General features: G+C 49.6%; 1 protein-coding gene across 12 annotated transcripts in view; it reads left to right on the top strand.

Moving 5' to 3' along the window:
* The window catches only part of PTPRU (protein tyrosine phosphatase receptor type U), a 79,484-nt gene that overhangs the window by 25,312 nt on the left and 40,202 nt on the right, over nucleotides 1-13,970 (top strand). For all 12 annotated transcript variants that reach the window (XM_070596775.1, XM_070596756.1, XM_070596707.1 and 9 more), the window contains exons 8-12: nucleotides 5,156-5,464; nucleotides 9,495-9,604; nucleotides 9,930-10,131; nucleotides 10,399-10,501; nucleotides 13,138-13,411. In XM_070596775.1, coding sequence (XP_070452876.1) covers nucleotides 5,156-5,464; nucleotides 9,495-9,604; nucleotides 9,930-10,131; nucleotides 10,399-10,501; nucleotides 13,138-13,411 — 998 coding nt within the window. The remainder of the gene's footprint in view (nucleotides 1-5,155; nucleotides 5,465-9,494; nucleotides 9,605-9,929; nucleotides 10,132-10,398; nucleotides 10,502-13,137; nucleotides 13,412-13,970) is intronic.

Here is a 13,970-nt window from a genome sequence, read left to right as displayed (position 1 = left end):
GTGGCTCCAAGATGTTTTGCTTGAGCAGCTGGAAGGATGGAGTTGTCATTTACTGCAAAGGAGCAGACTGCAGGAGGAGCAGGTGTGACGGGGTGTCGTAGATCAGGAGCTCTGTGCTGGGAACGTTGACTTTGAGATGCCTATTAGACGTTCAAGTGGAGGTATCCATCAGGCGGGTGGATTTACGAGTGTGGAGTTCAGGGAAGAGGCTCGGGCTGCTGATATAAATTTGAAAGTCGTCAGTATAGACGTGGTGTAGGAGGTGTTTAAAGCCGTGAGACTGGATGAGATCTTTACGCTGGTGGTTCTCAACCCGCGGGTGAATTTGTCTCCCAGGAGACATTTGCGGTGTCTGGAGACATATTGGTTGTCACAACTGGGGGTGGGCTGCTAATAGCATCTAAAGGGTAGAGGAGGCCAGGGAAGCTGCTAAACATCCTACGATGTACAAAGAGCCCCCCAAACAGAATTCTCTAGTCCAAAACGTCAGTAATGCCGCAGTTGAGAACCCCTGATTTAGTCCTTAGATTTTAGGGACTAAGTGTAGATGGAAAAGAGGGGAGCTGTGAATCCCCAACCCTGGGCCACTCCAGTGTTTGGTGGTCAGTACAGGTCCTTGCGTGTGACTGTTTGAAGTGCACGTGAAGTAAGGTGCCTGACACACAGTGAGTACTCAGTAAGTGACAACTGTCATTATCATGGTGTTTTTAACTCTTCAAAGCCAGTTCTGGTCAGGTACTTAGAATAAAAGAAATCGGAGCTAGGGGTCCATAGAGAATCTCTGGTCCACTCTCCTTAGCGTACAGATGGGGGAACTGAAACCCAGAGAGGGGAAGGCACTGGCCTGGGATCATACAGCAGGTTAAGATCCCAGGTTTCATGATGACAGCTGTCGATTGTTCCCATTTTATAGATGAGGAAACTGAGATTTAGAGATACAGTCCCTTGCCCAAATCTGAACAGTGAGTCCATGGCAGAGTCAGAACCAAAGGTTGAATGTCTTGATTTCCAATCCAGTGTTTGAAACGGCAGCAGCAGCTGCTGTCATGGGCTGAGTGCCGCTTTGTGCCAGGCCTGCTAAACACTTTACGCAGGCCGGCCAGGACAGAAGCTGGGGCAGGGACCAGACAGGACCCAAACACCGTCTCCTGCCCCTCTTAATTACATGCTTCTTTTCGTTGACATCACCACCCCCTCCTTGCTTAGGTGCCTGGGCCAGTGGTTGTTTTGCTGGTGGCCAGCTGTGTTGTCATCTTCTCTGTCCCCATAACTTCCCTCCCACAATATTATTTACTGTAAAAACAATACTGTAACATCAGTAAAAGGCATTTTTAAAAAATCTCTCTAAATCCCACAATCCTCGCCCAACAGCTGTTTTAATTTTTCCCCCTTCTTCAAATCTCTGTCCCTGTGCCAACAGTACACATTTTTACACCCTCGTCACCGGGATGTAGAAAGCATTCTGTATTCTGCTTCCTTTGCTTGGTGGTGTTACACGTGTTATGTTGTTTGTAATTATTTTTAGTGGCTATAGAAGTCCATGGAGTGTCTCCATGTTGCTGGACTTTCTGTTTCTAGATTCCTGTTACAGTCATGCGTCGCTTAACGACGGGGCCACGTGCTGAGACATGCGTCATTAGGCGGTTGCATCGTTGTGTGAACATCACAGAGTGCACTTACACAAGGCTAGATGGTATGGCCTTGTACACTCCTAAGCTGTCAGGTGCTAACCTTATGAGACCACCATCATGTATTTGGTCCGCTGTTGACCTAAACGTTGTTTTGCTGCACGTGGCTGTGTTATAAGTAATACTGCATTGAAAAACTTAGTGCTTACAGTGCTTTTATCCTCTTGAGTTATTTCTTTAAGAGAAATAGTCAGGAGTGATTTAAGAAGGGACTTTGACATCTATTGCTTTAAAAAATGGTTGTACTAATTTATGCTGCTACCAGTATCTTACCTTAGTGTGCACATATTCATTCATTCATTAATTACCATAAGCTAGGCCTTCGACTCACAACATCTCAGACAACTCTCCCACTTGTTCAAAGTAGGTGTTATTGTCTCCATTTTTCAGTCGAGGAACTTGACGTTCAAAGAGGGGAAGTCACTTAGCTGAAGTCATAGAACTAATGAGAGAGGTTGAGATAGGGTTTAAATGTTGAGCACCCGCCTGCTTCAGAAAGCCCCTTCCCAGAAATGGTTGATGTTTCAGGGTTATTGCATCCTCGTTAGCATTGTTAAAATCAACACATTTTGGCCTACTTTAATCGATCTTAACTGTTAGCCTCCTTGTTTTAATGTGCACTTTGACCTTTGACCTCTGAGTAGCCTGCAGCCCTATGGAATTTAGAGGGATGGGGCTTTGAGATCCCCAGGTTCTGTTTTTCCAGCGTGTGCTGGCAGCTGAAGAGAGCGTGTCTGGGCACCAGATGGTTTCTGGAAACACAGAGAGACTCATGAATTCACACCCCTCAATCAACCTATTGGTCTAGAGTCAACAAACTCTTTGGGCCCCAGGATCTGCCCAGATTTGATCAGGGTGGAGAGGGAAGAGAAAAACGAGCTTTCTTTTCAAAGGCCCCTCCGTCTAGCGAGGTAGATGGGGGCCAACCCAGCTGATGGAGAAGGAGACACCCAGCATGAGGGTGGAAGTTTCATCCTCCAACTTAGAGGTTGCCATCTTATGCCCTGCCAAGTGGTTTTCAAAAACCTGAGTAGGTTGCCAGTATTTAAAAATTTGGAGATGTCACACAAAAATCTGAATATCTGGCTTCTTTTAAAAAATGGGAGGATCTGGCAACCCTGAGCCTGTAGTCCTGCAGGGCAGCATCGCCTGGAGCTGAGTAGCAGCTGCCCCTTTTGGATGGGACACTTACTGTCCTGTTTGTCATAGTCCTGACCCAGCCTGTGTCACCAGGTTACATGTACCTTTCCATGCCCTTCTCGAAATGCTGCAGGAGGACCAAGGAAGCAGCGTGCTTTGGCCAAGCCTGGAAGGATGGAAAGGAATATGGGGCAGGTGTTCCGGGGGTAGGGAAGATGTGAGCAGAGCCGCAGGGAACCGAGACCTGCTTTCACTGGTGCAGATAGAGCAGTGGTCCTTTGGTTCCCATGGACACCTTGGGACAGTACACATGGGGCAGCCAGGACCAGAGCCGGAAGGTCAGGGAATGAAACAAGGACCTCTGAACAAGATGGCAGGGCGAGCACACACAAAATCCGCCCCGTCCGCTCCAAACAGATTGGAATGATGGGTTAAAATAAAACTACATAGGAAAACATTCCTCTGCGGGCCAGGAATGTGAGAGAAAACATAAGTGCAGTAAGTGGGCTTGCAGCCAGCAGCCCTCGGGTTGCAGTAGCTGTGGGAGCCAGCCCTTTAATGTCCTTGTCGGATGGGAATCAGGTCTGCCTTGTTTGTGGGGAGAAGGGAGCCAGACTCTGTAAGAAGTCAGGAGGTGGGCCTTGTTCCTAGCAGGAAATATCTCTTTGGTGGCCAGATATATGACTGGAGAATGCCACTTGCCCGTGGCCCAGGGAAGAAAGGAGAGCTCTTGGGCGGAAACAGAACCTTGTGTTGTGCTGTACTTGGGGCCAGCATCTAAAGCTGTGGTACCCATAAACTCCGGAGTAAAGAGCAGCCTGGGCTGATGTTTCCCTTTGCATCTTCTTTGTAAAGAGCATCCTGAGCAAAGTAATCATATAAGAAAGGATAATGGGGTCATACTTAATCATCTTCAGAGGCGAAGCTGTCTCACCTGGTCATTAAGGCGTGTTCCGAGATCCTCTGACTGGGGTTGGTTTGCAGGTGTTCACAGAACTCGAGGGTGGTAAAACTGCATTCACAGAGTCAGGGTGCAAGAGTGAAAAGGGTTGTTAGTCATCGTGGCTTCTTCCATCATTTCATAGATGAGGAAATTGAGGCCCAGAGATTAAGATCACACAGCTGGTCAATGCAGATGCAGGACTGGGGGCTGAGCCCCTCGGCTCCATCCTGGCTTTGCTTCAGAAGCCTCAGTTTCTTTGCTTGTAAAATGGGGATAACTTTCTGGCCCCATGGAATCATCAAGAAGCTGTAAGGCACAGTTATATACTCCTCCCTCATGTTGGGGTAGCTGTCTCTCCTAAGGCATTGTGTGATTTTTTTTTTTTTTTTTGACAGTGAATTCCTTATGGGGAGGCAGGGTAGTGGTGTTTAAGAGTATGGATTCTGGAGCCAGCCTGTCCAGGTTTGGATCCAAGTGTCATCACTTACTGTCTGTGTGACTGTGGGCAAGTTACTTAATCTTTCTGTGTCTCCATTTCCACATATGATAGGGCTAATAATAGCACCTGTCTATTGGATTTCAGAGAGGATTAAATGAGATAAGGCATTTTAAAGCCTCTAGAGCAATGCCGGCCACATACAGAGCCCCCAATAAATGTTAAGGGCCATTATTATTATTATCCTGATAATAACAGATTGTATTTCCCTTTTTGCTTTGGCAGTCAGGGAACTCACCACTCAATTTGAACCTTAGCTTTAGACCGCATAGGACCTAATGGCATGCATTTCTGTTTCCCTAACGTTCTCTGCCTTTATTTAACTATTTGGCTCTCATTTCCCCCATCAGCTTGATTTCTATATTTTATTGTTTCATATATTTTACTATAAGCTGTTTTAGAGCAAGTTTGGAATTAATAAATTAAGAAAAATGTGGCCATTTGATTCAGACTGTCCTGATGTTCTCCAGGATGATCTTGAAATAGGAGGTAGACTGTGTTATTAAAAATATCATCGCCCGAATTTTTGAGGCCTGTTCGTATTAGCCGTTCTCGCACATGCTTTGCACACATTCCCTTAAACCTCACAACTCTCCTGTGAGGTAGGGCCTGTTGTCCCATTTTGCAGTTGAGGAAACTAAGGCTCAGAGAGGTACAGAAACTCAGCCAGTGGTTGCCAGCTGCAAGCGATTGAGCCAGGATTCAGATGTGGCCCCGCCTGACTCCAAAACACAGACTTTTACTCCCTGTTCCATGTTCTAGGGTGTCCCTTGAGCTCTTGGGGGCAAAGGAGGGATGGTTTCAGTCGGCCAACTGATGTTTTCTCTCCTGTCCCCCTTCTCTTCCCAATTTCTCTGCCTTCTTCTCTCTGCTGCCTGGGTTCTCTAGAGCCCATGAGGGCCCCCAAAGGCCTGGCGTTTGCCGAGATCCAGGCCCGCCAGTTGACCCTGCAGTGGGAACCGCTGGGCTACAACGTGACACGTTGCCACACCTACACCGTGTCCCTGTGCTACCACTACACCCTGGGCAGCAGCCACAACCAGACCTTCCGGGAGTGTGTGAAGATGGAGCGGGGTGTCAGCCGCTACGCCATCAAGAACCTGCTGCCTTACCGGAATGTCCACGTGCGGCTCGTCCTCGCTAACCCCGAGGGGCGCAAGGAGGGCAAGGAGGTCACCTTCCAGACGGACGAGGACGGTAAGGGTCCGCCCCCTGATCCCCAGGGCCCTCAGTGCCCCCACACTCACCCCGTGTCCGAGACTGAAAGTTTTTGCTTAGGATTAAACTAACTGTGTAACAACAATGTAATGACGGCTAATGTTTATTCTCTGCAAGACTTTGGGTTAGATTGGCATAGTTTCTTCCTTAAATGTTTGGAGGAATTCAGCGGTGAAGTCATTTGGGCCCGGGGTTTTCTTTGTGGCAGTGTTTTCTAATAATAGTTTTACTTCTTAAAATAGATGTTAGAATATTCAGATCTTCTACTCTTCTATCAGTTTTGGTGTACCATGTTTTTAAGGGATTTATTCATTTCACCTAAATTGTCAAGTTTCTTGACATAAATTTTATTCTCTGGTTATGTTTATTTAATATCTGTAGGCTCTATGGCGATATCCCCTTTTTCATTCCTGATATTGATAATTTGTGCCTTCTCTCTGTTTTCTTGTTCATTCTTGCTAGGGATGTATAAATTTTATTAATCTTTCTAAAGAGCCAACTTTTGGGCTTAGTTGATTTTCTTTGTTGTATATTTATTTTCCATTCTTTATTTCCTTTTTTGTACTTTCTTTGGATTTGATCAGCTGTTCTTCTAGCTTTTTGAGATGGGAACTTATTAGATCATTGATTTTGTGCCTTTATTTCCTATTTATGCATTTAGAGCTATAAATTTCCCTCTAAGCCACACTGTAGCTGCATCCCACGAGTTTTGATATGTTCTATCTTCATTATCGTTAAGTTCAAAATATTTTGTAATTTTTGTTTTGACTTCTTCTTTGACCCAAGAGTTATTTAGAATTATGTTGCTTAATTTCTAAGTAATTGAAACTTTTCTAATTATCTTTTTGTTACTGATATCTAGCTTAATTCTGCTGTGGTCAGAGTGCATATTCTAATTTTGGTCTTTTGAAATTTTGTCCTTGCTTTATAGCCCAGCATATGGTTAAATTTTGGTAAATATTCCATGTATACTTGAAAAAAAAATGTCATTGGATGCAGTGTTCTACTTATGTCACACTAATACTTTTTAAGCACTTACTACACGTTAAGCACTATTCTGAATGCTTTTCATATATTAACGTATATAATCCCCATGACAACCCTGTGTGGTAGTGACTGTTACTATCCCCATTTTACAGATGAGGTCACATAGTTAGTAGATAGGTGGCAGAGCTGTTCGTAGATAGGTGGCAGAGCTGGGTTTCAAACCTAGCCGTCTGCTTCAGAGAATTCATTGTTTTTTTTGTTTTTGTTTTTGTTTGGTGAGGAGGATTGGCCCTGAACTAACATCTGTTGCCAGTCTTCCTCTTTTTGCTTGAGGAAGATTGTTGCTGAGCTAATATCCACGCTAGTGTTCCTCTATTTTGGATGTGGGATGCCTCCACAGCATGGCTTGATTAGCGGTGTGTAGGTCTGTGCCCAGGATCCAAACCCATGAACCTGGGCTGCCGAAGCAGAGCGTGGGAACTTAACCGCTCTGCCACCTGGCAAGCCCCCAGAGTTTTCACTCTTAACAGCTATGCTCTAATGGCAGCACAGGTCCAAAGCCTTCCCCAAGATTCCTCAAATTCCCAGGTACCCTAAGCTCCTTGGTTGATGGTTTTTTGGCTTCTCCACACGTGCAGTTTTCTGTTTTGCACAGCAGTGGCTCAGACACAAAATTTACCTCCTTCTGTGATTTCATAAAACCCCACTCACTCTGGGCAGCGTGCATGGCCTATGCCCTGTGCTGATGCACTGAGGATTTGCTGGGGGTGGCAGTGAGGACTGGAGGGGTTTACCCTGAAGCACTGAAAATGTAGAGAAGGTAAAACGTAACTTTTTTCCTTCTACCCACCTTAGTTTCATTGGCTGGGGCCGGATAAATTAGACTTAGAAAAGAGAGATTAACAGGAGAAGCACAAACAGGAATTTGCTATGATGTGCATTGCACATACACATGGTAATCCTCAGTGATGAGTAACTCAAAGAGGTGGTTAGAATTGGGGCTTATATAGCATCTTAACAAAGGAACCATGAATCTTTAGAGAAGTGACAAGACAAAGAAAAAGGTCTGCGATTCTAGGGGCGGCAAATTATTCAAAGGCAAACACGTGGGGGAAACAAATGGGCTAGTTAGATAAGGGCTAGTTAGTAAAGATTATGTAGATTCTTCTGGGCCAAGAAGGGTCCAGAGTTGTCTCAGTGATTAACTTCTTTCCTTCCTGTAGAGAGGGGAGGGGGCACCTTTGCAAATTTATGTCCTGCTTTTAGGCAGATGGGGGAGGGCAGAGAATTTTCCTTGTATCTGATTCTTCTCAGTTCAGCTCAAAATAATCCTTATACCAAAATTGTATGTTGTGGGGCAGCATAGTCTGCTCCCCTTCACAGACAACCTCAAGGTCAACATCAGATGACCCCATTCATAAAGTCTGTTGACGTTGATGTCCCCCCCACTCCTAGGTGTGCTTGTGGCTGCTTCATCCACTCTGACCAGGCCTCACTTGGTCTGCTTGGCCTTCTCTCTTCGTTCTCTGCCCCTCTCCTCCTTCCTTCCAATAACTGCTTATTATTTAATGTTTTTTACTTTTAATCAAAATAGTGTAATACTAAGAGGAAGTGCACTTATCAATTAAATGGCCAGCTCAGTGAATTCTCAGACTGGACACATCAGAATAACCCACACCTAGACGAAGAACAGCAATTCCAGCTGCCCAGAAGGCCGGCTTTCTATACCCTCCCACTCACAACCTCCCAGGGGCAACCATTATCCTGACCTATAATGCCAGAGATTAATTTCTGCTTGGTTTTGAACTTTATATCAATGGAATCATACAGCATGTATTCTTTTTATGACTGGCTTCTTTCTCCCAACTTTATGCTTGAGAGAGTCAGCTGTGTTGTGTGTGCGGTTCTAGAGAATTCATTCTCATTACTGAATAGTCCATTATGTGAATATGCCAAATTTATTTATCCTATTTACTGTTGTTGGGCTTTTGGGTTGTTTCCAGTTTTCAGCGACTTTAAATTGTGCTGCAAAGAAAATCCCTGTAGATTATTATTATTATTTCTTTTGGTAGACATACACACTTCCGATGGGTTTATACCTAGGAGCAGAATGGCTAGGTTTTAGGATATGGGTTCAGAATAAGTGGATATATCCAGACAGTTTTCCCAAGTGCTTGTATCAATTTACACCCCCACTAGCAGTGTGTGAAAATTTCAGGTGCTAATTGCCTTTTGCATTTGATCATTTTGGTGGGTGGATAGTGGTGTTGCCTTGTTCACTGTTTTAACACAGAGCCCTTTAGCTTTCACTGATTGTTATTTGGTTTCTGCTTTCCCCTGCCTCAGGATTTTAGCATCCCCACAATGGTTTATCAAGGTGTTTTCCCAAATAAAGACCGTTCTCTTCCTAGAAGAAATTCCTTGTGCCTGCTGTTAGGGTGATACATTCAAACCAAACCAAACCAAACCAACCTGAAAGGGTTCATGCTAAAATGCTAACAGTACTTATCTCTGGGGAATGGATTGCAGGTGCCATTAGTTTACTCTATGCTCATTTTGATTTTCTACATTGAACATATTGTTTGTGTAATTAAACATTTTTACACAAGAAAACATCTCCACCCATAATCCTGCCACTCTAATGCAATTGTTTTCATTTCTCTGGCAAATGTCTGTATTTTCTGAAAACCACTCGACTGGAACAAAATGGGAGCGTTCAGACGTTCTTCTCTGCCGGAGGAAACCTGCACAGGAACGAAAATGCCAGCCACCCTTTTAGAGTAATCAGGTTGAACCATGTGAAATTGCTGATATTTGCCTTTGGCCTTTATGTACATCATATCTTTTAATTCTGGTGAGGGAGGGGTTATTATCATCCCATTTCACAGATAAAGAAATCGAGGCTCAGAGAGGTTGCGTATTCCATGCGCACCAGCTAGGAAATGGCAAGGCTGGAATCTGAACCCGGGTGTCAGGCTCCAGAACCTGCTTTCCAGTGCCCTATGCGGCCTTTCCCTCGCAGTGCCTGGCGGGATTGCGGCGGAGTCCCTGACCTTCACTCCACTGGAGGACATGATCTTCCTCAAGTGGGAGGAGCCCCAGGAACCCAATGGCCTCATCACTCAGTATGAGGTGGGTTTGGACCCTATTACAGTGGGGGCCCCTGGTGTGAACGCACAGCTTGGAGAGGGAGGTATGTTGGGGGGACAGAGGTGATCGTTAAGGTTCAGCTCTGTCCAGGTCTGTGTCCTGTGGGCTATGGGGACAGGGGCCCTGAAGGCAGGAGAGAGAGGCCAAGGTGCCCAGCGGCCTGGGCTAACGGGCATCCTTCATCCCACTGAGTCTTCCCTTTGCCCAGCAAATCCTTGCTCACCTGCACCTTGATGAGTGGGAGGCTATGGGCCCAGTGGTGCCCTACCCATCCCTGTGCCCGCGTACCTGCCCATCCTGCCCCCAGATCAGCTACCAGAGCATCGAGTCATCAGACCCTGCGGTGAACGTGCCGGGCCCACGACGTACCATCTCCAAGCTCCGCAACGAGACCTACCACGTCTTCTCCAACCTGCACCCAGGCACCACCTACCTGTTCTCCGTGCGGGCCCGCACCAGCAAGGGCTTTGGCCAGGCGGCACTCACCGAGATCACCACCAACATCTCAGGTGAGCCCTGCCCGACCCCGGCCCGGCCCCTCTGCAGGAGGCCCCGAATCCCAGGGCTCCGTGGGCAGAGGGGCGTGGGAGCATCCTGGGATGGTTATAGCGGGCCCCTGCTGAGATGAATGTACCATTCAGGGGCTGAGGTCAGAGGGAGCAAGGAGAATAAGGCTGAAGGGGAGAGATGTGAGGACAGAGTCAAGGAGGCTGGAGGCCTGGCCTTCCTGGTCCAGTGGCCAGGCTCCATGCTAATGTCCCTGTCCCCTTCCCCAGCTCCCAGCTTTGATTATGCCGACATGCCATCGCCCCTGGGCGAGTCTGAGAACACCATCACCGTGCTGCTGAGGCCGGCACAGGGCCGCGGCGCGCCCATCAGGTGGGAAAGGCTGGATGGAGGGGTGGGAGGTCAGGGCTGCAGGGACGAGGCCCCTCCTCTGACCCAGAGCCCCCTACCCAGGCCAGCTCACCCTAGTCCTCCCGCAGTCTCCCGCTCAGGGCTCAGAGTGTCCGGAGGAGGACGTTCTGTGATCCTGGGCAGGCAGAAGCCTTGCAGTCACTCCCCTCTGAGGCCATGGGTATCTGGTGGTGACTGTCATGAGATCTCTGCACAGTGTCCAGTCTGGAGAGGTGACTGTCCAGGCCTCTCCAGAGGGCCTTCCCTGAGACCCCTGCGAGAAGTGAAACTCTGGGCGCCTTATTTCTTCCCAGCTTTGTCCCTGGAGGGTCTTGCCCAGGGAGACACAGGGATGGGCTTTCTAGAAGGCAAGGGCAGCCAGCCAAATAGGGCCATCTTTCTGGAGTGGCCAAGAGCTTGGTTTCTCCACTTCCTTCTCTCCAGAGGAAGCTGGGGATGCTGATGCCACGGTGGCTGCCTCTGCTGGGGAGAAGGTGCTGGAGACAAGATGGGTTGCCTGTGTGTGTGTGATAAAGACGTGTGTGTGCAGTGTGTGGTGTGGAAGTGTGAGTGTCTGTGTGAGAGAGTTGCGGTGGTAAGTCTGAGGGTGTGTGAGAGGTATGTGTAGGATAGGAGCTCGTGTGTATGTATGAGAGAGAGGGGTGAGGGTGTTTGTGGGGTACGTGCGAGTGTGTGCACATACTGTCAGTCAGACACCGTGCTAGAGACCTTACCTGCACGAGTCCTTTTATCCTCGGGGCAGCCTGTGGAGTGGGTGCCACTACCTTTATTTTACACTTCAGGCAACAGGCCCAGAGAGCCTAAGTAACTTGCCCTGAAGGCCCCCAGCGGGGGAGCAATAGAGCTGGGTGTTGGAACCCAGGTCTGTCTGTGAAGGCTGTACCTTTTCTTGAAGTCCCAGAACCTCCCTGGCCCTCGGGTTCACCCCTCCTTCCACAAAGGTGCATGCACTGGGAGAGGGTGACAGCCTGTGTCTGGGCACAGGAACGTTCTAGTAAGTCCCTGCCCCAAGAAGGTCGTGGGTTCCCCAGGTTCCCTGGACACCCCTCTCTTCCCCACTCCCCAACCCCTACTCTTTCCTGCTTTGCCTTCCCTGGATTTTCCACTGTCTGTCCTGCACTGATTCCCAGACCCTCCAGGAGACCCGGGAGAAAGCCAGAGTGTCTGAGGGGCAGTTTGCATTTTCCAGGTGCCTCCGGGCCCTGGTGCAGCTGAATCTGGGAGGAGTTGGAAACTTAGCAGTACCTTCTCCTTTCCTTGTCCTGTTGAGGGGTCTTGTGGGCAGGCCTGGTCAGCGTCCCTCAGGGATGATGATGCCAGGGCTGGGTAGGGGTAGGCGGGTGGAACATGGTGAGAGCGGAGAGGCATGATGGCTGTGCAACCTTGGGCATGTCCTTCACCTCTCTGAGCTCCTTTTCCTTATCTGCATGATTGGGATCATCCCAGATCAACATGTGCTTTGCTCACCGCTAGTGCTGATTATTATCCTCTCCTCGTGGGACTTGGGGCTGAGAGAGGCCTGACCTCAGCCTGGGAAATGGAGGCTGAGCAGGGCCTGGGCTGGTGTTTGTAATGCGCTTGTGACAGAGAACAAACTCTTTTCTCTGGCTCAAATCTCGGGGTGCTGGGGTGATTCCCCTACAACTTGTGAGCTCTAAAGAAACAGCTGGAGAGCAAGGAAAAGGCATTTCTGCTTCCCAGAGCGCAGGCTGTCAGTGCGGGGTGTCCCATGCCAAGACGTGGCGGAGGCTCTGACTGGAAATATTGAAATTTGTCAGCTTCATTTATTTACTCTCGGCTTTGTTCCACAGAGGATTTGGAGGAGCTCACAGCAAAAGGTCATTCAGTAAAGTGAGAATAATAAATAGAAACACACAAGTCAAAACCAGGAGACACAAATTGGAGGCAAGACAGACCAGGGCACACACCTCAGCCATCAGGACCGGGAGATGCCGGGCTCAGGGCTGCAGACTCGAGGCTGCCCCGGGTTGGGCGGGATGTAGGCTGAGTGTCCTTGTTGCTTCCTCAGTCGCTGTCTCCCCATGGAGGGTGGTTCCGGGAAGCCTGGATCCCCAGGTGCTGGCACAGGGCCCATTGTCTGAGCTCAGTCAACGCTTTCTGAGTGAATGAATGCCTCGAGTCTAACTCAAGTTCACTGAGGCCCAGAGGGAGCTGTGGATACCAGGGTGGAGCCCGAGGCTTCGGGATCCTGGGTCCTGTGGCTTCGGGATCCCAGGTCCTGTGGCAGGCTCAGGAGGACTCACTGAGGAGCCTGGGTGGGGCTTTAGGGCTTGGTGCCATTGAGCAGGGCCTGCATTCTTTCAGCTTAGTCACAGTGGTGACAGCTGACAGGCACTGGCTGCTTCCTGACCTTGCCTCCTTCCTCTCATCCACCCATGGAACGGTCCTCTGGTCACTCCCATTTTCAGAGAAGGAAACTGAGGCCTGAGGACGTTAAGTGACTTGCCCAGCTAGTAACAGGCAGAGCAGAGATTAGCCCCAAGCTGGGCCCGATCCCAAGGCCCATGCCCTTAGCTACCAGATGCCTCTCCCGTTCTCTGGCCCCGTGTTCACTGCCCTCTCCCCTCCCGGTCCAGTGTGTACCAGGTGATTGTGGAGGAGGAGCGACCGCGGAGGCTGCGGCGGGAGCCAGGTGGCCAGGACTGCTTCCCAGTGCCGCTGACCTTCGACGCGGCGCTGGCCCGCGGCCTGGTGCACTACTTTGGCGCCGAACTGGCGGCCAGCAGTCTGCCCGAGGCCATGCCCTTCACCGTGGGTGACAACCAGACCTATCGCGGCTTCTGGAACCCACCGCTTGAGCCCAGGAAGGCCTACCTCATCTACTTCCAGGCAACAAGCCACCTGAAGGGGGTGAGGGACCGTCCAGGGTCGTGGTGGGGGCCGTTGGGGGGCAGGCTGGGGACCCCTTGGAGCGGGCCACTATGGAAGAGAGACCTCAGGCCCCGCCCACTTATTGATACCCACCCTCCCGTAGTCCCGCCCCTCTTGAGTCCCGCCCCCTCTCGTGGCCCCCCCCCCCCCCCCCCCGCCCTCCTCCCCTGTTCCCTGACTCCTCTATTGATTTCCGTCCTCCTATAGCCTCACCTTCCTCCCCTGAGCCCCGCCCTCCTGACCCCAGGCTCCTTCTCTCCAGCGTTACCCACTTCCTGAGCCTATTTTCCCAGACTCCCTTCTAGCCAAGCCCCTGGGCTAGTCCCTGACCGCTGCCTGAGGCCCTGGTCTATCTCAGGCTCCTCTCTCCCCAGAGGGGTCCATCTCAGGTTCCTGCTTTCAGCAGACCCTGAGGCCTAGGACCCTCCTCCTCCCCGAAGCCCCGCCCTCCTCCAGACTCTACCTCCTCAGAGTTCTCCTTCCCAGGCTTCCCCCTCCTAACCATGCTAACCAGACCCTTACCCTCATTTCTGATTAG

Source organism: Equus przewalskii, chromosome 2 (assembly GCF_037783145.1).
Source record: "Equus przewalskii isolate Varuska chromosome 2, EquPr2, whole genome shotgun sequence".
NCBI classification, from domain to species: domain Eukaryota; kingdom Metazoa; phylum Chordata; class Mammalia; order Perissodactyla; family Equidae; genus Equus; species Equus przewalskii.
Note: the sequence above shows the minus strand (reverse complement) of the source record. Positions and strands in the feature narration are given on the sequence as shown.